Source organism: Letharia lupina (genome assembly GCF_014066315.1).
Source record: "Letharia lupina isolate WasteWater1 chromosome Unknown contig_8, whole genome shotgun sequence".
Taxonomy (NCBI): domain Eukaryota; kingdom Fungi; phylum Ascomycota; class Lecanoromycetes; order Lecanorales; family Parmeliaceae; genus Letharia; species Letharia lupina.
The window spans coordinates 1,523,711-1,548,526 of NW_023502977.1; the positions used below are offsets into that span (position 1 = coordinate 1,523,711).

The 24,816-nt window shown below is 50.1% G+C and overlaps 4 protein-coding genes across 4 annotated transcripts; 2 read left to right on the forward strand and 2 right to left on the reverse strand.

The window, feature by feature from the left end:
* Positions 1–1,005: 1,005 nt before the first annotated feature.
* On the forward strand, positions 1,006–1,848 carry HO133_010284 (uncharacterized protein; the record flags this gene model as incomplete). Its single annotated transcript, XM_037301139.1, has 3 exons — positions 1,006–1,161; positions 1,230–1,406; positions 1,462–1,848. The coding sequence occupies 3 exons, from the start codon at positions 1,006–1,008 to the stop codon at positions 1,846–1,848; spliced, it is 720 nt and encodes a 239-aa protein (XP_037153956.1).
* A 700-nt stretch (positions 1,849–2,548) lies between these two features.
* HO133_010285 (uncharacterized protein) lies at positions 2,549–5,268 on the reverse strand (the record flags this gene model as incomplete). The annotated part of the gene is made up of 2 exons (XM_037301140.1): positions 2,549–5,048; positions 5,099–5,268. 2 exons carry the CDS (start codon positions 5,266–5,268, stop codon positions 2,549–2,551), a joined length of 2,670 nt encoding a protein of 889 aa, XP_037153957.1.
* A 15,811-nt stretch (positions 5,269–21,079) lies between these two features.
* HO133_010287 (uncharacterized protein) lies at positions 21,080–22,522 on the forward strand (the record flags this gene model as incomplete). The annotated part of the gene is made up of 3 exons (XM_037301141.1): positions 21,080–21,259; positions 21,443–21,586; positions 21,650–22,522. 3 exons carry the CDS (start codon positions 21,080–21,082, stop codon positions 22,520–22,522), a joined length of 1,197 nt encoding a protein of 398 aa, XP_037153958.1.
* A 971-nt stretch (positions 22,523–23,493) lies between these two features.
* HO133_010288 (uncharacterized protein) lies at positions 23,494–24,786 on the reverse strand (the record flags this gene model as incomplete). The annotated part of the gene is made up of 1 exon (XM_037301142.1): positions 23,494–24,786. The coding sequence occupies one exon, from the start codon at positions 24,784–24,786 to the stop codon at positions 23,494–23,496; it is 1,293 nt and encodes a 430-aa protein (XP_037153959.1).
* Positions 24,787–24,816: the final 30 nt, after the last annotated feature.

Here is a 24,816-nt window from a genome sequence, read left to right on the forward strand (position 1 = left end):
AAGTCAACTTCCCGGTGAATAAAAGTGTGGCCTGTAATCTAGTCACCTTTGTTGATTATGCTAATCACAGATTCACATAGCTGCTTGTATCGGAGCAAAGAAGGGTCGTCAGCAGTTTCAAAGCAGTACTATAAGGCTTCAGATCTGTATACTAAGCTAGAAAGATGCGAATATATGCTTGCTTTGCTCGTCATGTTCGCGATGAGTCAAAGTGCATGCAAATGAGTTGAGTCCTTCCGTCTTTTGCGCTCGATGGCTTGCAGGGTTAGCATGGTCCTAAGAGACAAGCCCACCTTTTCGGTTTTCCAAGAGGCAGCCGAATAATAGAAATTCCATATTGGAGATTGCAAACTACGTTTCATGTAGCCGAAACCTCTTGGTAGCTGCTCGCCCAGACTCGAAGGCGCTTCGATGTCATGCGAATGGCTTTTCAGGTCTTCGACGCTCGTAATAGATTCCAATTGACGATACTCGGATCTAAGGACCCACAACTTGGCTCTTGTACCGACGGCGGTCATTGCATAAACGTAGTCTGACTGCGTCGACGAAAGATAGTCAATACATGCACTCTACATCTAGTCTTCGATTTCATCGATGCGTCAGCTATAGCATTCAGGGGCTTCACTCCGCAGAACAGCAGCGTCGCAAATCGCAATAGAGCAAGTGGACTCATTCTAGGTATTTCACAAGAACTACTTGCTCGTCGACATCGATGCCGACCGTATAACTTCTCCGTGAAGATGTATTTTCCGAGCGTCTGGAGCCAAAATCCTCTTGATGTTGCACTGGGTTTGGAGCGTTCTGGGCTTCTTGCCAAAGCTCCTGGAGGAAACGGTAGGTGATCACAGACGTAGCTGGCACGAAGAATGATCCGTCGTAAATCGTAATGGTTGTGCTAGCCAGTCACCGCAAAATTCCCATGTCATTTTACTTTCCCTACCCGGCGCTCAGAACCGCAATTTCGATGTGAGGTAGGTTCACAAACGAACTATCTTCTTACACATTATGGCCGACCCTTTCGAAGTCCGCATGCGTTTCACCTCTCAACTCCAGCACCTCAATGCCTCAGTCAACTCTTCCCAGAAAGCCGCTCACTATGCCCTCAAATACAGGGACATGGACGAGGACCTGCATTCATGCATCTTGGAGCAGCTAGAACGAGTATGTAGGTCTAGCTTTCCGTTCTGCATATACTAAGTCCCGGAGAATGCTAACAGATGGGCCGTCAGAATTCTATGAACAACCGTGCAAATATAATGTACTTCATCGAGCACCTCTGCGACATGGCTCAGCGCGAAAACCACCTCGATTTCGTGCGCATGATGCAAAGAGATATACTACGTGTGGTGGATGCTGTTGCACCCAGTGACGGTTCTGGAGCTGCGAACGTTAAGGTGGTGCGGAGGGTGAGTTCTGCAAGCCATTCGCTACCTACATCTACTGACGTTCTGTGGGACCAAGGTCCTGGCAGGCCTCCAACAGAAAACCGTCCTCCTTCCCGAAACCGTCCTCGAAATCGAAGCAGGCCTTGCCGAACGCGACGACTTGACCAAAGACACCCACTCCGCCCTCTCCCCCGTCTCGCCCAACTCGCAACATCCACCGCCATCGGAATGCCACACCACAGCCCACCCTGCCAAACGCTTAGATAAGAGGCAGATCGAGCAGCGCATAGAAGAGGACCGGGAGAGGCATAAGAGGCTGAGGGAGAGCATTTGGGCGGTCGGAGAGGATGGGGACGGAGAGTTCGAGAGGCTGTGGGACGAGGCGAGTGAGATTGGGGAGGATGATTGGGGAGTGGCGGAGGAGGATTCGATGGAGAGGAGAATAGCGGGGGAAGTGGAGTGAGGTTGAGGGAGGGAAGAGGGTGATAAGCAGGAGTTACGGGACGATCCGACATGATATGGATGGAAATATTGGTAGAAATGCTATGGCGAAATTTCCAAGCCGGCGTTTGCTATTGTACAAAAGAGTGTGAATGCGGATTATTACTTGGTGAATGAGCTTATGACCATACAATCGCATGACAATGGTTTACCTGCAGACTTGCATTCCCAACAATAAATCATCTATTGGGTATCATGTCTATCCCTTTCCCAACGTACTGTATACAAAGCCTTCCGAGCTCCCACAACGCATGGAGTATTCCCGAAACATGCTCAGGTCACCAAGGCAGGGCCCCCACAGACTGCCCCCATATCTCAAGCGCTTATAGCAGGGCGCCCAAGGGCTTGGGCTCCTGTCATCCGCTGGTTGGTTGGTTTGTGTACCGGAATGTTACCATCTGCCCGCCGAAAAGCCTGATACTGAAAGCTTAGGATGCTCTAATGACAGCGCCACAATGTGTCTTGGAGCTTGATGGGATGCAGCCTGCTTTCCAAGAAAATGGCTCTCGCATTGCATGGCCGCAAGTCGGCAGGATGAGGGCGGCATGTCCTGCGAGCTAAGGACTGAATGCCCTTGGCGACGCGAGCGGTTCTTCCTAGATGACCGGGTGATCCAACCCAAATGCCACCTACGGTTTGGATGGACACCGTACCTAGGGCCTTCATCGTTCGTCCTCCGGCATGTCTCCATCGCTATCATTCCTGTTTAGCAGGCCTCTAGATTCGCCCCCTTGCTCCTCCCTGAGCGCGCCACCACCCATCTTATGCGATCCTTCTTCAGCACTATCCAGCACATACCAGATGTCTTTCTTAGTGAGGAGACCTTGAAGGGCGCCTCTGTCGCAGAACAAGACGTAGCGTAGGCCAAGCTTCGAGAACATGCTGAGTGTTAACTGGAGACTGCTTTTGCCATTGAGTGTAATGGGCGTCTGATCCATCCAGGGTCGCAGGTCTAACGTCATCTGAGTATCCGCACCAGGCTGGTGGTGGAAGAAGATCTCGGTTGATGGCGGCAATTTTCGAGGCTCTGCGGCGGCAAGTCTGATCGCATAGATGAGCTCGGTGCGAGATATATAGCCTAGCAGGATGTTATTCGTAGCGTCACCGACAACTGGAAAACCTCGATACGGTTGAGCGACGAGCATGTCGTGGATAGATTGGATCGTATGGCCTGTAGCGGTAAGAACGGACAGGTCTTGCTTCTGGGTCATGATTTGTGAGATAGGGACATCTGGAACTGTTGATTCATCTCTGTTGTCCAAGAAAGGGTATTCATTGAAGTGAATCCAGGTCTCGTAGATGCCACGTCTGCCAAAGGCATCCCCTACCCACTTGCTTATCATGACTGCGATCATGATAGGCAAGACATACGTCAAGGCACCTGTAAGCTCAAACATGATAACCACAATCGAGACTGTCATTCTCGTCACTCCAGCAAGAGCCGCAGCTGCGCCAATGATCGCATACGTCCCTGGTGTGATGCAAGGTATGTCAGGCTCGCAAGTTGCGAAAATTAGTGCGTCGGAATGGTTGCCTTGCCAGACTTGGACGATGATGCCAACTGCGCGACCATAGAGAGCTCCGATAGCCATTGAAGGCAAAATGATGCCCGCGGGAATCTGTAAGCCAAACGAAATCGAGGCCAGCAGGAACCCAACGGCGGATGCTTCAATCAATAGCACTATGACGCCCGCATTTGCAGCTCCAGTCTTGCAAATACCCAGCTGGTCATCAGTCAAATTTGCGCACTCTGCAAACAGAGTATACACCAACTCCGATGACTGAGCTCTCATAAATTTGTTCGGAAAATTGACCACTGCAGTCAGAAGTGCGACGGCTAAAACCTCGAGGACAGGTGTGACTGCCCATCGGGATGTCTTCCTCCATTTTGCAATCTTCAGGTTCAGCTTGATGAAAACTCCCCCATACAGGCCTCCTATGATGCCAAGGATGGCGAATGGAACCATCTCAAAGCCATGCCATCCACTACTGTAGGTGACCTGGTAGAGAACGAGCTTTCCGGTCCGGAACGGGTTGAATGCTTGCAGAGTCACCGCTGCCACCATAGCGCAGACAAAACTCTGCCACATAGTCTTGTCAGGAAAGTAGTAGGACAACTGCTCCAGACTGAACAAGACGCCTCCGATGGGTGATCCGAAAGCTACTGAAATTCCGGCCGCAGCAGCAGCAGAGAGGACCTCCCGCTTTCGTGCTTCGTTGTCGTTCAAGCTTGGTGACAGCTTCATAAGGAGATTTGCACAACAGCATGCTACATGGACCAAGGGTCCTTCTTTTCCCAGCCATAGTCCAGATGCCACTGCAAGGCACAATCCAAGAGACTTGACGACCAAAGTCCAACCTCCCATGAAACGGCGAATGACAAATCCACCAAGTACTGTCTTGATCTCGGGTATTCCGCTCTGCTTGGCGTACGATGCGTAATTCTGGACTAGGACGCTGGCACAAAACGCAAAGAGTATGGAGTAGAGGATGTAGAAGATGTACTCGACAATGAAAGCTCCCGCAGCTGACCGCACATGGAGTGCAGCGCTCCACGAAGTCCAGCCCTGGCACTGAGCCAAAGATTGATGTCCCCAACAGCAGAACCCTCTGTTCAAGTAGAAGCGGCCTCCTCCCTCACCAGTGCGACAGTATCCTGTTTTGAGATCAGCAAGCCAGTCACTAGCAACATCAATACCAGCAGCGAGCACCCCTGATGCGACCCCAGTTGCTATCAGTACTATCCATATCTGACTGGCATCGAGCATCTGCTGCGCATAGCCAAAGAGTCCCGTCGCACTAGAATAGAGGTACCGGAGTCGCTGACGCTCTTTTGTGTATTCAAAAATCCAATCAATCGCTGTCAGATCATCGTAACCTACACGCCGTCCAGGACCCTCCGTGTACCAGTCCAAGGCCGAGCCGTCCTTGCTATCGCTGAAAGCGAATCCATCCCCAGCTTGACCGCTGCCAATGGTCAGGGAGACATCCGAGTCATTGTTCGAGGAAAGATCTCGCAGTCTGCGACTTCTTGCGGTCGGTAGAGGCGCAGCCGGCAGAGTGTGCGGGCTGGCGCTTCGTGAGGATTGGTTGGAAGGCTGCGAGAGGAACTTTGGGAGTGCGAAGCCAGTGGCTAGCTTTGGTTTGCGTTTGAAGGTTGTACTATATAATTTCAATGTCCGTCTTAACGAGAATTGTTAGGTGAGCCATACGGAGCTTTCCCGTTGCCTTCTAAAGGATCATCAGCTAGCAGTGCATTGTCAAGGCTCAGATCGGCTTGCTCATAATCTTCGATGTCTTCTGCAGTGGCGTGACCCGGGAGAGCCTGACTTGAAGAAGATGGGCTTCCAGCATCACGTAGACCCGGCGATGGACCGGTCATCCTGTCGAGAGGCGTCAAAACATTGCTTTGGATGCAGGAAGCTAAGTTTCTATTGCTAAGTAATGATGGATGCAGGTTAAGCGCCTGCGGTTGTGGCGTCAAGAGCGCGCCTTCAGCGACTATTCTTTTCCTCTGCAAAAACTTCTGGATATCAAATTATCAATCCTCTTTTTTTCTTAGCTACTCGTACAGCCTCGTACAGTGTCAGGCCGAGATGGATATCTCTTGGGAATCGAAGCAGCTGCTATCAGAACAGCAAGCTGATCTTAAACTGCCTGAAGAGATATTGATGATCCTGAGGGAGGGCAGTAATGTACGATACCTTGGGTGTCTCTCCGCACTTGCCCTCGATCCTGCGCACACGACCACAATCTTTACAACTCACGAGCCAGCTTTTGTTGAAATATGCAGCAGATGGCTGGCAGCGTCAGATATCGATAGTCTGTCGGCACTGGCAGCCCTGGCACGAGTACTCCCATCCGCACCCCACACATCTGTCTTCGCCAAAGCGCTGTTGAAACAAAAGAGACATGGGCCACTGGAGGCTCTGGCATCTCGGAAGGGGACCGCACTACAAGAAATACCCAAGGGACAGCTACATACACTGCTCCTTGCGCTTTGCCGCCTTTTGATGTTCGATAACGAGGAATTTGCTGAGAGTGTTACGCCTGTACAGCTTCAAGTGCTGCTAAGGCATGAAAGTCTACCCATTAGATACCTAGCGGTCAGGATCCTCTGTTTGTATCTTCACGCTTCAGACGCGGCCCTGGCATCCATGGTCAAATCATTTATTGGAGAAGATGAGATAACTGGTCCGTGGGAGGACAAGATCATCGACTACACATTCTTCAGCTTGTGGGAGGACAAAAGGGTGCAAGATATTGGTCGAATGTTTAAGGAGACTCGAGCTGCACGGATTGCGCAAAAAGGAGGCGTGACAGGGTTGGCAATTCAAAGACGCATCACTTCAGCGGACCTTTCGAGCACGACATCGTGCCTTGCTGGTATCTTGGTACCCAGATTTGGAGAGATGGAACCTCCTACGTCTTCGCTTGTCATGACAGAGACTGTCACCAAGAATGTTCGGGCGCTCGCAGAGGGTCTCAATGACTCAAGGCCGTTGTTAATAACCGGCTCTTCTGGCGCGGGCAAGACTACCCTGATCAAAAGTGTGGCACGAGAGCTTGGGAAAAGTTCATCAATGGTTACTCTGCATCTCAATGAGCAGACCGATGCAAAGTTACTCATTGGCATGTACACCAATGCCAAAACACCAGGTTCTTTCACCTGGCGTCCAGGTGTTTTGACGAACGCAGTAATGGAAGGTCGATGGGTGGTTATTGAAGATCTGAACCACGCGCCTATGGAGACTATCAGTAGTTTGCTTCCGTTGATTGAACGACGAGAGCTCCTGATCCCCAGCTGGGGTGAAAGTGTTCGGGCTGCTCCTGGGTTCAAGCTTATTGCCACTGTGCGTTCAGCACGGAACGTCCATGGGGAGGAGGTCATACCTACAACCAACGTTATTGGCATCCGACATTGGCTACGAGTCCCGTTCCAGACACCTTCACAGGAGGAGCTTGCCGAGATTGTCAAAATACGGTTTCCCATTCTTCGCGCTTACATTCCACGCTTCATGAATGTATATAGCACCCTCAAATCCCAATTTTCCTCAAACATGTCCAAACCAGCTATGCATCCCAGTATCTCCAGGCCGCTCGGACCTCAAGATCTTCTAAGGTGGTGTGGAAGAGTCGAGAAGCTCCTTCTCACGGCCGGCATCAACTCAGACCAGGAACCTGTTACTGAAGCAATGAATGATTATATCTTTCTTGAAGCTGTTGACTGCTTTGTTGGAGCAGTCCCATCGGGATCCTCGAAAATTCACGGTGTAGATATTGTCGCGCAAGGACTACACATGCCTGCAGAGCGGGTCAGATACTGCTTAGAGTCTCGGAAGCCGCAATATGAGGGCAACGGAACTTTACTTCAGATCGGTCGTACCAGCCTACCCAAGCAAAAACGGCCGCATGGTGCAAAGTCGTTAGGCTCACGAATCGATACTAGTCCTTTCGCGACCACCGATCATGTCCTTCGGATACTCGAATCTGTTGCTGTCGCAGTCAGGCAAGCAGAACCGTGCTTGTTGGTTGGCGAAACGGGCACAGGCAAGACTACCATCGTCCAACGGCTTGCTGACTCATTGGACCAGAAATTGACCGTCGTGAATTTGTCACAGCAAAGCGAAGCGGGCGATCTTCTCGGTGGATACAAGCCAGTCAACATGAGAGCTCTTGCAGTACCGATGAAGGAAGAGTTTGACGAATTGTTAGAGCTGACGTTCTCTTCGAAACGAAACCAGCATTACATCGATACCCTCGGTAAATCGGTAGCAAGAGGTCGATGGGAGCGCGCGTTGACGCTCTGGCAAGAAGCGTTGCGCATGATTGAGACTCGTCTCAAGCACACGGACCCGCAATTCGATACCAGTTACCCAGAGCCTCATGCCAAAAAGAGAAAACTACAGTCTCCCAACATCCAAAAGCTAAAAAGCAGGTGGGACAAATTTGCCTCCAGGGTGCAAACCTTCCAGATGCACCTTGCCAGCGGCTCTAGAGGATTTGCCTTCTCTTTTGTAGAAGGTAACGTCGTCAAAGCAGCAAGGAACGGGGAATGGGTCCTTCTGGACGAGATAAATCTTGCTTCGCCAGATACTTTGGAAAGTCTATCAGACTTGTTTTCTGACGTAACCGACGGCGGCCCCTCTATACTCTTAACAGACACCGGAGATGCTGAGAGGGTCCACGCCCAGAAAAACTTCCGAATATTTGGCGCCATGAATCCTGCAACGGACGTCGGCAAGCGCGACTTGCCCATAAGCCTCCGCTCCAAATTTACAGAACTCTTTGTCGAAGCTCCAGACAAGGACCTTGACAACCTTGTCCCAGTCGTCAAGGCCTATCTTGGCACCCATAACCACGTAGACCTACGCGCTGCCACTGACGTGGCACAGCTTTACCTTGAGATCAGAAAACTTGCCAACGAAAATCGGCTCGTTGATGGTGTAAACCAGAAGCCCCACTTTAGCCTCCGGACTCTGACTAGGACATTGACTTATGTCTTGGATATTGCACCGATCTATGGACTGCGGAGGGCTTTGTTCGAAGGTTTCTCTATGAGCTTCCTCACCATGCTCAATACACGGTCGGAGCTACTCTTGCAACCACTGATAGATAAATACATCCTGAATCCTCATAAAAACAGCCGGGCCTCTCTTCACCAGACCCCGCGTTTGCCGCAGAATGATAAACGATATGTTCAATTTAAGCACTACTGGATAGCTCAAGGCGCGGCCACGATCGAACAGCAGGCTCATTACATCTTAACACCATTCATTGAACGCAATCTACTGAATCTAGTGCGCGCTACATCAACTCGGCGATTTCCTGTCTTGCTTCAAGGTCCTACATCTTCTGGTAAAACAAGTATGATTGAGTATCTTGCTCGAATATCTGGCAACACATTTGTTAGGATCAACAATCACGAGCACACTGATCTTCAAGAATATCTTGGCACTTACGTCTCGGGTCCAGATGGTAGTCTTCAGTATCAAGAAGGTGTATTAGTCCGTGCTCTCCGAGAGGGATACTGGGTCGTTCTAGATGAGTTGAATTTAGCCCCAACCGATGTGCTCGAGGCACTCAATCGCCTGCTCGATGACAACAGGGAGCTCTTGGTACCCGAAACTCAGCAGGTGGTACGGCCACACGAGAATTTTATGCTCTTCGCCACGCAAAACCCACCTGGCATATATGGCGGGCGCAAAGTCTTGTCTCGGGCTTTTCGTAATCGGTTTCTGGAGTTGCATTTCGATGACATCCCAGATGACGAGCTTGAGACTATTCTTCGCGAAAGAAGCCAAATAGCACCATCTTTCTGCACAAGAATTGTTGCTGTGTACAAAAAGCTATCAATCCTTCGTCAGAGCGAGCGGCTGTTTGAGCAGAAGAACAGCTTCGCGACTCTGAGAGATCTCTTTCGGTGGGCATTGCGTGACGCAGATGACCGCGAGCAGCTTGCAGTCAATGGTTTTCTCCTGCTGGCTGAGCGAGTTCGAAATCTTGAAGAGCGTGACGCTGTGAAACGGGTCATCGAGGAAATTATGAAGGTTCAGATCGATGAGACTCAAATCTACAGCTTATATAAGATGGAACAGTCGTTGGGCTTGCCGATCTCATCACTTCGAGACGTTGTTTGGACGAAGTCTATGCGACGCCTCTGCGTGCTTGTCACCGAAGCTCTAAAGAACAATGAGCCTGTTCTTCTCGTCGGAGAAACAGGGTCCGGCAAGACTACTGTATGCCAAGTCATTGCAGAGATAATGAACACCCGGCTGCACATTGTCAACGCGCACCAGAACATGGAGACAGGTGACTTGATTGGTGCCCAACGGCCAATCAGGAACAGGACTGTAGCTGCAACGCAGCTGTCTCAAGAATTGATCGCGATCTTGAAGAGCTGTAATGCTTTCGACAAGGAGATCGAATACGATAACGCTACCCTAGAGGGTGCGTACGAAACGTTACAGCGTCAAAAGCCTGCAATGCTGTCCAATGAAACTCGCCTTCGCATTGAGGAAGTCAGAGTTAGGGCAAATGGCTTGTTCGAATGGGTAGACGGTAGTCTTGTTAATGCAATGGAGAATGGCCAGCATTTTCTGCTAGATGAGATCTCCCTTGCCGATGATTCGGTCCTCGAGCGCTTGAATAGCGTCCTAGAACCTTCCCGTACCTTGTTTCTTGCGGAGAAAGGCTCGAATGATGCACTTGTGAAGGCACTGCCGGGCTTCCAATTCCTTGCAACCATGAATCCGGGCGGTGACTATGGTAAGCGAGAGTTATCTCCGGCCCTGCGAAATCGGTTTACGGAGATCTGGGTTCCGCATGCATCAGAGAAGGGGGAGATGCTTGAGATAGTGCAGGCCAAGCTTACAGCGCAACTACTTGGTTTTTCACAGCCCATGATAGACTTTGCTGCGTGGTATGCCGCGACATATAATGCTGCTGCACCACATATCTCGATCCGGGACTTGCTCTCGTGGATAAATTTCATCAACGCCTTTCACGTTTCTGACCCATATTCTGCGCTACTCCATGGAGCCGCCATGGTATATATTGACGGCCTAGGTGCGAACCCAGCTTCTAAAATGTCAATCGCGGAGACTGCAGTGCCGCAGGAGCGTCAGGCCTGCCTTTTGAAACTCGACGAGCTGTTCGGCCATAGCTTGTCAACTTCATACGGCGAGACCTATCAGCTGTATATTACGAAGGACACGTTTTCTGTTGGTCCTTTCACCCTTCTGAAATCATCAAATATGATACCAGATCCGAAATACAGTCTGCAGGCACCGACGACAATTGCTAATTCCATGAAGATTATGCGCGCTCTGCAACTCCGAAAGCCTGTACTCCTCGAGGGAAGCCCAGGTGTCGGAAAAACGACGCTGGTTGCAGCCCTTGCCCACTCCATTGGGATGCCCCTCACGCGAATCAACCTTTCAGATCAAACCGACTTGATGGATCTCTTTGGTTCTGATGTTCCTATTGAAGGTGAACAGGCTGGCCATTTCGGCTGGCGTGATGCTCCATTCCTTCGGGCCATGCAAAAAGGCGAATGGGTCCTCTTGGATGAGATGAACCTAGCTTCGCAAACTGTGCTTGAGGGTCTCAACGCATGTCTCGACCATCGAGGTCAAGCCTATATCTCCGAACTTGGTCAGACTTTCGAAAGACATCCCGATTTCGTAGTCTTCGCCGCTCAAAATCCGCATCATCAGGGTGGTGGTAGAAAGGGCTTACCTGCTTCTTTCGTTAATCGTTTTACGGTGGTATATGCCGAAACATTCACTCCAGATGATCTATTCATGATCTCACGAGAGATCTTTCCAGGCCTTCCTGTCCATGAAATTCAGAAGGTAATGCAATGCGTTACCGCTTTGAGTCAGCTTCTTCAGCAAAACCGCGGAATAGGAGCAGTTGGCGGTCCGTGGGAGATCAATCTCCGTGACATCTTACGTTGGCTTCACTTACTGACCGCTCAAATTGGACTGATGCCAACCGCAAGTCCTGCTGACTACCAGCCACTATTAATTTTACAACGTTTCAGGGCGCCTGAAGATGTGAACGCTGTTTCGAAGCTATTGCAACAGTATTTTCCAAACAGCGAGTCTCAAAGCTACTTTCATGGTAAGAGTGAAACTACGGTTGAAATCGGCCTTGGCCTTTTGCCCCGAGACGAATTGTCGCAAGCAGTCTCAAGCCGCCGTCTGAGGACAGCACAATACAATCTGCCAATTGTAGAATCTGTCATGATTTGCATACAGAACAACTGGCCTTGTTTGTTAGTGGGGCCCTCGGGATCAGGGAAGACCAGCTTGATCCTTCAGTTGGCAAGCTCTGTTGGAGCTGATGTGGTAAATCTCTCCCTTAATACTGACATGGATACCATGGACTTGGTCGGAGGATACGAGCAACTAGACCCCGAACGCAACGCCACTGGTTTCGTGAAACGCGTGCGAGATTACAGCCAAAGAGCACTCATCGAACAACTGGTCTCCAATGTCGATCTAGGCAAAAGCCTCACCAGAGTCGAGCAAAAGCTCAGAGACATCGCAGTTGACTTATCCGAGGTTCTCCAGCTAATCCAAGACGTCGCGCTGGAGTACCCATCGTCAAGGTATACTGATTTTCTGTGTGAGTACGAGCGTCTTACGCAGCACGCCGCTATTGATGACAGTGCTCGCTTTGAATGGGTAGACGGCATCCTTGTTAAAGCCTTGAAGCAAGGCAGATGGCTGGTTCTTGACAATGCTAACCTGTGCAGCCCTGCAGTCCTCGATAGACTGAACTCACTGCTGGAGCCGAATGGCTTTCTAAGCATCAATGAGCATCGCAATCCAGATGGCAGTGCTCAGATCGTGAAGCCTCATCCAGATTTTCGATTGTTCATGACAATTGATCCGCGCCATGGCGAGCTTTCACGAGCCATGCGGAACCGGTCCATTGAATTGTTCATGTCGGCTCAGTCTCCTTCCTCTACTGTCAACGTTTTGAGTTCGGGCTCCGAATCCAGTATCTCACGTTTTGAAGTATTTCAAGCAATTGATTGGAACAAATTTGACGAAACTCGCTTCAAAGATGTGCTAGCAATATGTTTCGACCATCTTGCATTTTCTGATTTACATCTCAATCTTCGATGGCAGACACAGATACTCAGAGGCTTGAACAACTTCTCGCTCTCAAAGCTAGCATGGTTTTCATCTGTGGCCAATATTTATAAGCAGATGTCGGAGTTCGATGGGTCCATCCTCAGCGGCATACGCAATACATATCGCGAGATTGCTGATGGTCTGGCTCTTGCACCCGACTTCTCTTCTATGCAGGTCAGTCTGCGGCGTCGCAAGAGATGGATTCAATGTACTGATAGTCATCAATCTCTCAATAGACAATCCATCCATTCAATAACCCGGTCTTGCTCTCTCGTAAAGCTTGTAATGCCTGGTCGACTAGTCTTCACTGGCACGGTCAAGCTTTCGATCTACTGGCAGATATCTATCGCTTTGGACAGAAGCTAGCTCTTGTATCCGAAGAGATTCAGTCTAAGTCAACACCACAGATGTCAAGACTCGAACGATCACTCGCCTCAACCAGCTCCAGAAGATTTATGAACGATTCAACACAACCTCTGGCACCATTTTTGCAGAATATGGGATCCTTCCTACGCAATCTCGTTGACGGAAAGACAGGAGACTGTAGACCCGATCAAGTTCGTGCATGTTACTACTGTCAAACCGTACACAGCTGATAATCGATCAGGACTTTTTACTCTTCGCTCATGAAACGTTGTCATATCTTCTGGATGTCTTTGATCTCTCATACTCCTCAAAATTTGATGAGGGTACCTTTCAAGCTTATCAGACTATAGGAAGGGAAATTGCTTCTAGAGCCAGCACAGACCGACTAGTTGGGAGTCTTACTGCGAGACTAGCGTCGGAGCTTGGCTCGAAACTCGAAACTTTCAATGTATCCTGGCAGCTGCATTCCGGACTTGGTATGGAACTACTCTGGACAGCTTTCAGACCAGTCAGTGCAAGGAACCTTCATCAGCTTGAATTAAGCAATCAAGTCAAAGACCTCGCGAATCGTTTTGACGCTCTGAAGTGGGATTCTAGCGCCTCTGTCCAGGAGCTTTGTAGCCTGCAGAGGTCTATCGCACGCATTCACGATGCCATCGAATCCGCCTCACCTCTGGACCTCAGATCTCTTGAAGTACGTGTATATCCTGAATTGCTAAGCAGGATTGATTCACTAACGAGCCAAAAGGATGTCCAGAAGACCTTTGAAGGACTCGAAGTCCGTTCCGGTGTTGTAGGACCCAATGTGTCACCTTATCTTGCGTCTCAATTCGAAGTGTTATGTCAGTATAGTGCTTGCGCAAGAGATCTTGAGTCCTTAGAGTCCCATTCCGAGCTAGGCCTACTTGCAGGAAGACCCACGGCAAGGTTCATGAGATTTGGAATATCCTCAAATGCATGGGATGCACTTTCCCAAATCCAACAAGCCACAGCCATAGGTCTTTCAGATATGGAACTGGCCACGGTCCGAAATATCCTGCCAATCTCAATGCTTCACAAGCTGGAAGCTATGAGTGAGGTCCCCCTACGATGTCTAGGATTGTTGTGTGTCGAGATTGGCACCATGTCGAAAACTATAGCTGACTTCAGCGCCACTATTAGCGGGTTCCCTCTGCAAAATTTGGATCGCATGCTGCTTAGACTGCGAGAAAGGCTCCATACAGCCTTGGGTTCCGAGGCCAGCTTTCCCGATGTTGGGAAGACTAAAGAGGCCTTGGACCAGCTCCTACCTCGTAGCCACGAGACATCCGATCAGAGGAGCGTCGATGAAATGACTCAGCATCTCTATCGTAGCCTTGAATCAGTCCTTGACCGAAAAAAGCCTGACATACCTGTAGCTCTTGGCGAGCAGTATGGGGAAATGGCGCAAACTTCAGCCGATTGTATTCAATTTTTCACCGGCTGCTTACTTCTGTATGTGCCAGACCGACCTTGCGATCCGGCCCTGAAGCCCATGGTAGAGCGTAATCGCCACAAAAGACGCAGATCTGAGTTGGAGACAAAGCTTCAGGCACTTCAAGACTTTGAATTCGTCTTCTCAGGCCAGCCATCAAGTCTTCGCTCCCAGCTTGTGGAGAAGACGCTAGCCGAGCTTGGAGCCGAGCCTGAGGTCCCGATGACGTTTCGACCTCAGATATCTGAGCTGGGCCAACTGCAGGCAGAATTCAACAATATCGTGAAGAGCATTGTCTTGAGATCCCCTACCCCTTCGACGCTGCAGTCCGTCTTTTGCGGAGATTCGACTAAGATCCAGGAAGTCCAACTTCTGAGAATGAACATCGCTCAAGCTGTGTCACGATTGTCCCATGCCTTTGAAGCTTATGAGGATATCACAAAGCCTTTGATTGGCTTCTTGCAAGGTCTTGATGTTGGGCTGGCAGTCTCGTTGCTTACCGATAGTCAAGATAATCCGCGTGATCGCCGCATGCAGTACATGTGTGAGATGACTCCTTTCCTTGGTGTTGGTCCCCAAGGGCTCGCGAGGACGTCAGCATTCGAGCTGGATCTGTACCACTTGCAGTCTTTTGACCTGCGTCTACACTTCCTGAAATACACTGGGATTGCACGTAGCGTCAGTAAAGATCTAGGCGACTTATTTGCGCAGGCAATCTTTCAAACATTCCAGAGCTTCTATCAAGAATGGAAAGAAAATCTTGGACGAGACCAACAAAATAGTGCAGCTAAATCATCCCTATACCGGTATCGTGGTGGCGAAGAGGAAGGCAATGAAGCTGATGAGCAGGACTTCTACAAATTGTTCCCGGATTACTATCGCCCATACGAACAAGATGTCGCGTCAAAAGGACCCAAGTACGATGCAAGAGACCAAGCTCAACGACTCGCTGGTTTGCAACGCGAAACTTTCCAAAGTACCAAAAGCACATCTGAGCGACTTCTGGACCTGCTCCAAAATGCTTCCAAAGACATTGCCAGCCTTTGGAAAGACACTTCGATGTTCAAGTGTCCAGTGCCGGCGGAGAAGCTGCTTTCAGCCCTCGTGCTCAATGTCAATCAACACAAGGAGCGACTTCTCGGCCAAGCTGAGTTGGACAAGCTTTACAATTTCTATAGTGACGCAAATCTCTCCGAAGCACAAAGACTGATCGCTCTCGTTCACAAGACCCAAACACGATTCTGCGAGCTGCAAGAGACTTGGCCCGAACATGCAACCCTAGCAGATGTACTGCGAACATCATCAGAGTTGCTGGCTTTGCGCCACACTGAGCCAATTGCGAAAATCATGACAAAGGCGGAGCAGCTACATGGCTACATCCACGAATGGCAGGTCGTTGCTAGTAAGCAGTATACTGCAGTTGCATTGTACGATCAGCTTACCGATCTACTTGTCTGCTGGCGTCGGTTGGAGCTTTCGACATGGGCTCGACTTCTTGACATGGAAGACCAAAAATGCAACGAGGATGCTGAGTCTTGGTGGTTCGTTGCATATGAAGTCATCATTGCGGCACCGCTTTCCATGGTCGATGCAGGACAAGATCTCCAGGTGCATGTAGAGCAGCTTTTCAGCATACTGGCAGATTTCATGGGAACTACCTCCATAGGACAGTATGCCCATCGTCGTGGTATGATCGATTGCTTTCGGAGTCATCTCGAGATCCTCGCAAAAGAAGTTCCATCGATCGGTGTGGTACACAGCGCTATTTCCAACTTTCTGAGCTACTACGCTCGCTTTGAAAGTCCTATTCAAGAATACCTGCACAACGGCCGGCAAAAGCTGGAGAAAGACATGAAGGAGATTTTGCTGCTTGCCAGCTGGAAGGATACCAATATCAACGCATTGAGGGATAGCGCGAAGCGATCCCACCACAGGCTTTTTAAAGTGATCCGCAAGTATCGGAGCTTGTTGGCCCAGTCTGCTGAGACCTTTGTTAACCAAGAATTTTCGAGTGAAAACGACGTGCCTGCACCATCAAAGCGAAAAGATAACACTCCCGAAGTGACCAAAGTGGATCCACGTGCCATACAGACCTGCAAATCTCATCTCGACAGCTGGGAATTGAAGCCTGAGAGACTCATAAACCCCACCTCGACAGCTCAGCGTATGTTTCAAATGAGTCAGCTGTCTCCCTCGGCGATCGACGGCGCATCGTATCTGCACAGCTTCGGGACCGACCTGATCAACAGTATCAAGAGTTTGCAGAAGGAGACACCGTCCAAAGTTACAGAAGAAAACGGCGAAGCCATCAAGCATCTCAAAACCCGAAAACGTAAGCTATATGCGGAGACATTAAAAGCCTTGCGTCACATGGGTTTTCGATCTAATCTGAGCGCTGATGCGTTGACCAAACAATCTTCGCTATCTGTTGTACTAACAAGGACTCCGGCCATTGCATCGCAATCTCATCACCAAATAGCTAGTGCAGAGTTCCACTTTCATCAGGTCTTGCGCATCGTTCCTGGGATTAAGGAACGATCTCGAAATCACTCTGAAGACCTCAGTCACGGCGAAGTTGCTCGGAGCATTGGTTACCTAGAGAGCATGATTTTCGTCATCCTTAAGCAGAGGGGAATCCTCGCAACTATTTTCACTGATCTCCAAAAGCTTGACACGACAATTGAAATTATGTATAACTCGTGGGCACCAGACTCTTATGCTTTGAAGAAACAGAAAATTGGGCCACAGAATGCTACCAGAGGAGTGCAATATGCTTTTAGATGGTTGCCAGGAATCATAGAAGCTGGCTCTGTGATCATTGAAGAGCACGGAAAGATGGGCAAACTTGATCACTCAACCGTTCTGGCAGGTCTGGGGGTTTGGAAAGACAAGATGGCCACGGCAAATAATGCATTCGACCAGCTTCCCAAGCTGTCTTCCAATCTCTCCTCTTCACGACATGAGGAAACTCACCATAAGGCAGTAGTACTCCTGAAAGACTTCAGGACCAACCTGCAAAAGTTGATTGACCACAATCCTGGCTTAGCTTTTGTGCTAAAGCAAATTGCACAATGGACTAGTTCAGACGTTGCCTCCGATATTCTGCAGAGGGACGGTGAGCATCTTACCAGTCTCGTGGATCTGGATAATAGCATCTCAAACGCGTCGAGTTCGATTTTAGTAGCGATGCAGCGAATGCAGGAAATCTCCTCGACCCTCCCTTCCTCGATCGAGGACGCTACATGGCTAACACGTACTGACTCCTCGTTAGCGGCCAGCCTCAAAAACCTATATTCCCGCGAGGTCAGTGGCCTGCTTCGAGAAGCCATGGATCAAATACAGTACCTGAGCGCTGCGAATGATGGCGATATTCTCGCTGCAAGTGCGCTGTTTGCATTGGCATTGCCTATCGTCCAACAATTCCGCAGCATTTTGCAAACCTCGTTCAATCGATATGCTGAACTTCATCAAGCATTATGTAAGCTGTCCGATCAACTAGCGCATTCCTTCTCGCAAATCGTCCAAGAAGGCTTCTGTAGCCCAGCCGAGAACTCAGTCACAGAAGCTGGCAAGACCGACAAGCTTGAAGGTGGCACTGGTCTTGGGGAGGGCGAGGGCGCAGAAGATATCAGCAAGGACATTCAAGATGACGAGGATCTGTCCGAACTCGCGCAAGGCAAGGCAAACGATAAAGAGAAGGAGGAGATTGAAGATCAAGAGGACGCAGTGGATATGGATCACGATGAATTGGAGGGTGAAATGGGAGATGTCTCCAATAAAGGCGAGGACGACGGGTCGGCAAGCGGGGGCGAAGAAAACGATATTGATGAGGAGACAGGAGGTATAGACAACCTCGATCCCTCAGCTGTAGACGAAAAGCTTTGGGACGGGAAAGCTGAAGACACAGACAAAGAGAGGGAGGGGCCGAGAGCCAAAGGGAAAGCCGACAAAGATGAGCAGGTTGCTGATGACGCTACCGAACAACGAGAGAGCGCCCAAATGGAAGAGGGAGAAGAAGAAGACGATCAAGCCAGCCAGACCGGCCTAGAAGAGGCAGAAGAGGTTGCAATACAAGAGACAGAGAAAACCGATCCGCATGTTCAAGAAGGCCAGAACCTAGACTTACCTGAGGAAATGGATTTGGAAAATGTTGATAGGACAGACGGGGAGTCAGTGTCTGGGGACAGCGACATGGAGGGTATGTCTGATATCGAACAAGAAGATGGCGAGGAGAAGGAAGCCGATGGCTTATCTGAGAGCAGCCAAGATAATGAGTCTGAGGAAAACGTGAGAGTTGATGCGGACGCTCGAAACCAGCCAGGGGACAACGCCAAGGACGATGATGATGTCGATGTTGGTGGAATTGAAGAAGCTGGGTCTCCTGTCGACACGGAACCGGACGATGAGGAGCCAGCAGATGATCCCGGATTCCTCTACGACAGAACGGACAATCAAAACGTGGACCAACAAAATCCTGCGCCTAGCGATGCTATAGGTCTCGGGGAAGATGCTGACCAGAACGACACTGATGACCAAATGAGAGAAAACAAGGCACAAGGCAAAGATGGTGTCCAGGGAAACGCCACAAGCACTGACGAGCCTCAGGCTGCGACGGAAGATGGCCAGCTGGGAGGAGTGGATAGGACGGAAGGTGGTCAAACAGAAGACGACAACCGAAACGAAAGCAGCGGTGGTCAGGCCTTCAAGAAACTTGGGGATGCTCTCGAAAAGTGGCATCGGCACAATAGGCAGATTCAAGAGGCTCCTGAGGAAGAAGCGAATGCTCCGCCTCAGACTGACGTAGACATGGCAAATCAAGAATTCGAACATCTCCATGATGAAGCAGCTGAAGCAGACACGCAAGCTTTGGGTACTGCTTCGGATGATCAGGTACGGGCTCTAGACAAGAAAGCTATGGATTCAGAAATGCACCACGAGCCCCGTGCTTTCCCTCCAGACGAGACAGATGAGGAGGATGCCATCGAGCACATTGAGAGGATGGAGGGGTATCCAACACAACCGGAGGCACACAAGCCGCAGGAGCAATCCGGAATGGGAGCTTTTGTCGCAAGCAGGAACGACTGCGGCCAGCCAAGTGATCAGCCTGGCACAGAGACCTTCGAAAAGGAAGAAGACGTTGATGTACTTGACAATGATCTCTCAAACACTCATCTTCAGCCTGCTTTTGAGGCATCACAACGCTCTGCAGAGGATGCTCGCCGCCTTTGGTCACACTACGAGAGTCTCACACGCGATCTGTCTCTTTCCCTTACAGAACAGTTGCGGCTAATCCTCGCGCCCACTCTTGCCACCAAAATGCGCGGAGACTTCCGCACCGGCAAGCGCCTCAACATCAAGCGTATAATTCCCTATATCGCCTCCCAATACAAGCGGGACAAGATATGGATGCGTCGTTCCACCCCATCAAAACGCAACTATCAGATCATGCTCGCCGTCGATGACAGTAAATCTATGGGTGAAAGTGGAAGCGGCCAATTAGCCTTCGAAACACTTGCGCTCGTCTCTCAAAGCCTGAGCATGCTAGAAGTCGGCGATATATGCGTTCTTGGCTTTGGAAACGAAGTTCTTGTGGCCCATGAATTTGACAAACCCTTCTCCTCCGAAGCCGGCGCTCAGATTTTTCAACATTTTGGTTTTCAGCAAACAAAGACTAACGTAAGAAAGCTCGTCGCTGACTCGATCACCCTCTTCCGCGAGGCAAGACGTAAAGTTTTCAACGCTGGCGCCGAACTCTGGCAACTCGAACTCATAATCAGCGATGGCGTCTGCGAAGATCATGACACGATACGACGCCTGGTCCGCCAAGCTCAAGAAGAGCGCATTATGATCGTATTCGTAATTGTGGACGCGTTGTTGAAGGGAGAGTCGATTATAGATATGAAACAGGCGGTTTTTGAGCCCGATGTCATAGGGGAGACCAAATTGAAGATTAAGCGGTATCTAGATGGGTTCCCTTTCGCGTATTACCTCGTAGTGGGTGATGTGAGAGATTTACCCGGTGTACTTGCCCAAGCTTTGAGGCAATGGTTCGCTGAGGTTGTGGAAAGTGGGTGAGAGGTGTACGATTTTTTACGGCAGGCACGATAGAGGTTGTATGACAAGCATTATCTTTGAGCAACACGCATTGTCTTCCCATGGATCCACAACTACTAGGCGGCTTCTCATACTGATTTTCTTATTCAGATTGACTCTATCAATAGATCTACATTCGTGGAAAATTCTCCCTGTTACCTAGGCATGTCGGCGGCCAGACTGCGGACTACCCTGTTACTGATGTGAAGAGTGGTTTAGGTCCTTAGCTGAAACCTTCCTTCGTTTTGAGCAAAATACGTGAGCAAGATACCTGAGTCACCAAGGCCATTGGGACGTAGAAGTTTCTGATATCCGGTTCTTGGAGAAGGCCAAGGAAGAAGAGGCTGTCGCCAAGACTGGCTAGCCCCTGAGTCAAGTAAAAATATAAATTTTCATAACAATATGAGCCGGGCTATCAAATTTTCAGATGGGTTTTACCGATCAAGCCTCTGAACGGAGAGGGCATAAAAGGCAGAAGACAGGGCTCTCTCCCTTTCTCTTTACACACTCCCACTCATACTCTTCCTCGCCATATAACTTCATAGCATACCTTTGCAAGAAGCTCTCCTCTTCACTCACATCACGTCTACCAGCACTAAGACAACCAATAGTAACAAACAGCAGCCAGCAAGATGTGGAAAATGGGTTCGACCTCAGATGCCCAGGATTCCTCGACCCAATTCCTCGGGAAGGAGCACTCCAGCTACTTCAATCAACGCCAGACAGTCTCACTGAGGGAAGTGAACAACGAAGAGTCGACCAGACATCCCACGAATAACCAGCCTTTATCCTTACAAGGTTATAATCCAGCAGTAAGTCTCGCATTGCAATCTTTCCATTGGGGTCCAAAAGCTGATATAAAGTTTCAGGGCATGAGTGCTTCCAGGCCGTCCATTTCACCTCAAAGTGTCTCATCAGCGCAGCATCAAATTGTAATTCTTTCAACTCTTCTGTCATGCAGTGATCAACGACTTGGAAATTGACTTGTTTTCCAGACCGACAACCCCCAAACATCAGCACAGAACCCCCAGAGCCCCCAGAAACCACCCAAACGCGGCAGAGGGTGGACAGGGATGCCCAAGGGAAGACCTCCAGGAGCCAAGAACAAGCCAAAGGGTCCTGACCATGGTCTGCCAAAGGTATGTAACATCAGATTGTCGCTTGTTTCCAAATGAGCCTTCATGCTAATAGCCAACAAATAGATGTCTAAGAAAAGAGGAAGGCCATTAGGAGCGAAGAACAAGTACCCCCGCGGAGCCCACAACGCGTATCCGTCTACGCCAGATAGCAATAGCAGCTCGATCGAGAGCGGAACCCCACAAACACCAGTTCCAATCATGATCGGCACTGCTCTCGTCATGGCCCCAACAACTCCAACAGAGGCCCAGACGACGTACACATACCCTCTCGGATACGCACAGTCAACATCCTTTTCCGACTCCCTCAATGATGACGACCGCGGCTGGGACAATGAGACCGGAACCTGGTACTCCATAAAGGCTCGAGCCAGGGAAGAACTGGAAATCTACGGCGCCACCTCAACCGCCCCAGAAGACTTCATGAGACCCATGGCGATGACCTATTCTCCTCCACCTAATTCATCTTACGCCAACCAGGGTGATTTTGGAGAGCCTAACCATAGCCATGGTTCTCAGTACCCACCACCGCCCGTGCCTAACCACGCCTTCGGCAGCGGTATCTTCGCCTTCGGCAACGGCAACAGCAGCCGTCCCTACCCGTCGTCCAGCCCTTATCCCGGAGGCATGTCAGCATACAGTGACCCGACTCAACCCCCAAGGACTACAACCGAATATGGACGTCACCAACTCCAGGCACCTGCAACTTCACAACCATACAATGCCTCAAGCTCCGTTACCGATGCTGACAACAACTTTCCGAGGCTACGACCATACTCGACCATCAACCGAAATCTGGGTACTGGGGCTCAGTACCAGTTCCCAGCGCCAGCGACTCTAGGACCGTTCGAGGACAACAACACCACCAGCTCGGTCACCGAGACCGAGAACATCTTCGACAAGCTGATAAATGAGAGGGACTGGGATGACTTTAACTAGGAGAATGGTGGGATGGCAGACGGTATGCTTTTCAGGGCTGTCGACTCTTTACTTACCATTCCTAACGTCTAATCCAGAATCTCTAGCGACAGAGAATTGATTAGGGTGGTGGCATTGTGGCAACAGCGTATGGGATGGGCGACGGTATGCTTGTCACCGCTGTCGATTTTGTGCTTACTGTTGCTAACGTCTGACTTCAGACAGCTCCAGCGACAGGGAAACGATCAGGGCAGTGGCAGTGGTGGATGTGGTGGATGGTACGAGCGAAGGTTTGGGTATCAGCGGTCATTGATCAGCATTGACAGGTTCGAGATTAACATCGGCATTCGCAGTGGTATTGCATTGGCGATTGGATTGATTTACGGATCAGCGTTGGGGTTGCATCACAGCATGGACTGCATTATGGATCGACGTTGGAGTTGGATCGCACTATGCGTTTGCATCGGAATTGGTGGAATTGGTTATTTTGATGGATTGACTCCACCAGTGTTGGGATACACTACTATAGATAGATCCAATGACATTGTTTTCATCAATACATCTTTGCTGTCATCATTGGTTCTCTTGATGCTGTTCTGGTCGAGGCCGCACATTGCCCAAGAGGGTAGAGTAGATCGGCTCACAGGCGAGATAGGCGACCCCTTTGACATTTGCTTTTGGTCTTGATCTTAGTTGAAGGAGAAGTTCGGATGTCTACAAGGCTGCCGGGTGGTCTGTATGCTCAAGATGTGTGGGGTGGGCTAGCTTTTGGAATGGTAGTAGTAGTATACTGTCTATGTGCGCTCGTCTCTGGGACCTGGCAAATTTTTTGAATGAGTCATCGCGATTATATGGATGGTATCTACGCTTTCGTCACCCGTAAAATCGTAAGGATATGTACATCACCCCTATCCGTCTTCCCATGGTCTTGCTCTCCTCATGCAAAGACCTTCACCCTTTAATATCCCTCCTTCTCCTCCTTCTCCTCCTCGTCACCAACCATATTTGCTCCCCGCCTCCTTCTTATTCCTCCTCCCACTCGCAAACTGCTCCTCCAGCGCATCCTTCTGGTTGCTAGCCGCATTCACCAACTGCTTCAAACTATGTTTGCCCGGAGCGATGCCTCGCACGGGGTTGTGTTGGACAGTCTCGCCTGCTTGCCGGAGCAATTCGTTGGCCGCGTATTCTTCGTCGGTGTTGAAGTTCACAATGTTGGGTATGTTGGAGGGCTGGGAGGGATGGGTTTTGTTGGTATTGTGGTGCCGGCCGAGGAGTTGGCGTTTGGCGGAGGCCGAGAGGTTCAGGTCGGTGGCTATTGCAGAGAGGGATTGGGGTTGCGGTCGCGTGGTTTGGTCGGGTAAGTATGTGGTTTCGGCGGCAGTGTAGTTTTGTGCAATGGTGGGTTCTTCAGTGTACGGATTTGTAGCGGGCGTGATTGTTGGGCTGTCCGCGTGGTATACCATGGGCTGATATGTTCCTTTGGTTGCCAACCCATTACTCGAGGATTCATGTACCTCGTCTCCAGCTGAGAACAATGACACTTTGGGGGTTGCTTTTACTTGCTTTGTCGTTCCTCCCTCTGTAGACCCCGCTGCACCTCGGCTAGCCACAGGCAGAGCTTTCTTCCTCTGAGGCTTCTTGTTGGCAACGGATAACGGCTTGAACATCGTGGACTTCTTCTTCAGTTCCACACCATTTCCTGGAATCGGTATATCAGGTAGATTTACTGCCGGTGATATGATCGTTTCCGCATGCCTGCTATGCCCTTGGCTCTCTTCCTCTGATCGGCCTTCGGTACCTCCATTCCAGTCTGAGCCTTCCTCCACGCTTGGTGCAGGTTCTCTGCTGAAACCTGGTGCAGCTCCTGTCTTAAGACTGACACCACTACCTAGTCCACCTCTCCTTATACCCCCGATTCCAGATGTTTCACTTGGTGCTGCCGTGCGCTTGGGCGCAGGAAGGAAGGAGTTGAATCCGCTCATTCCCCCTGAGCTAATCTTGGCTCGCTTTGCGGGGGGTCCTGATTCCAGATCTCCATCCTCTGTCGTCGCTTTTGCTGGTTCCGGGAGGCTGACTTTGATCTTGTGAGGGTTCGAGCGGTTGACGACCTTTTGGAAGGCAAGCTTGTTGGAGGTCGGCTTAGGTTTGGGAGGTTCTGGAATTGTGCCTTTTTCTTCCTTTTCTGAGTCGGATTCGGACCCGGAGTAGTCAACGAGAGCCATTGTCAGCCTTTCTTCGATGTCCTTCTCGGTGGTTGGGATCTCGATAAGTAGATGTTTTGGCATCCCGCGCGAAGGCGGTAAATTACCCGCTTG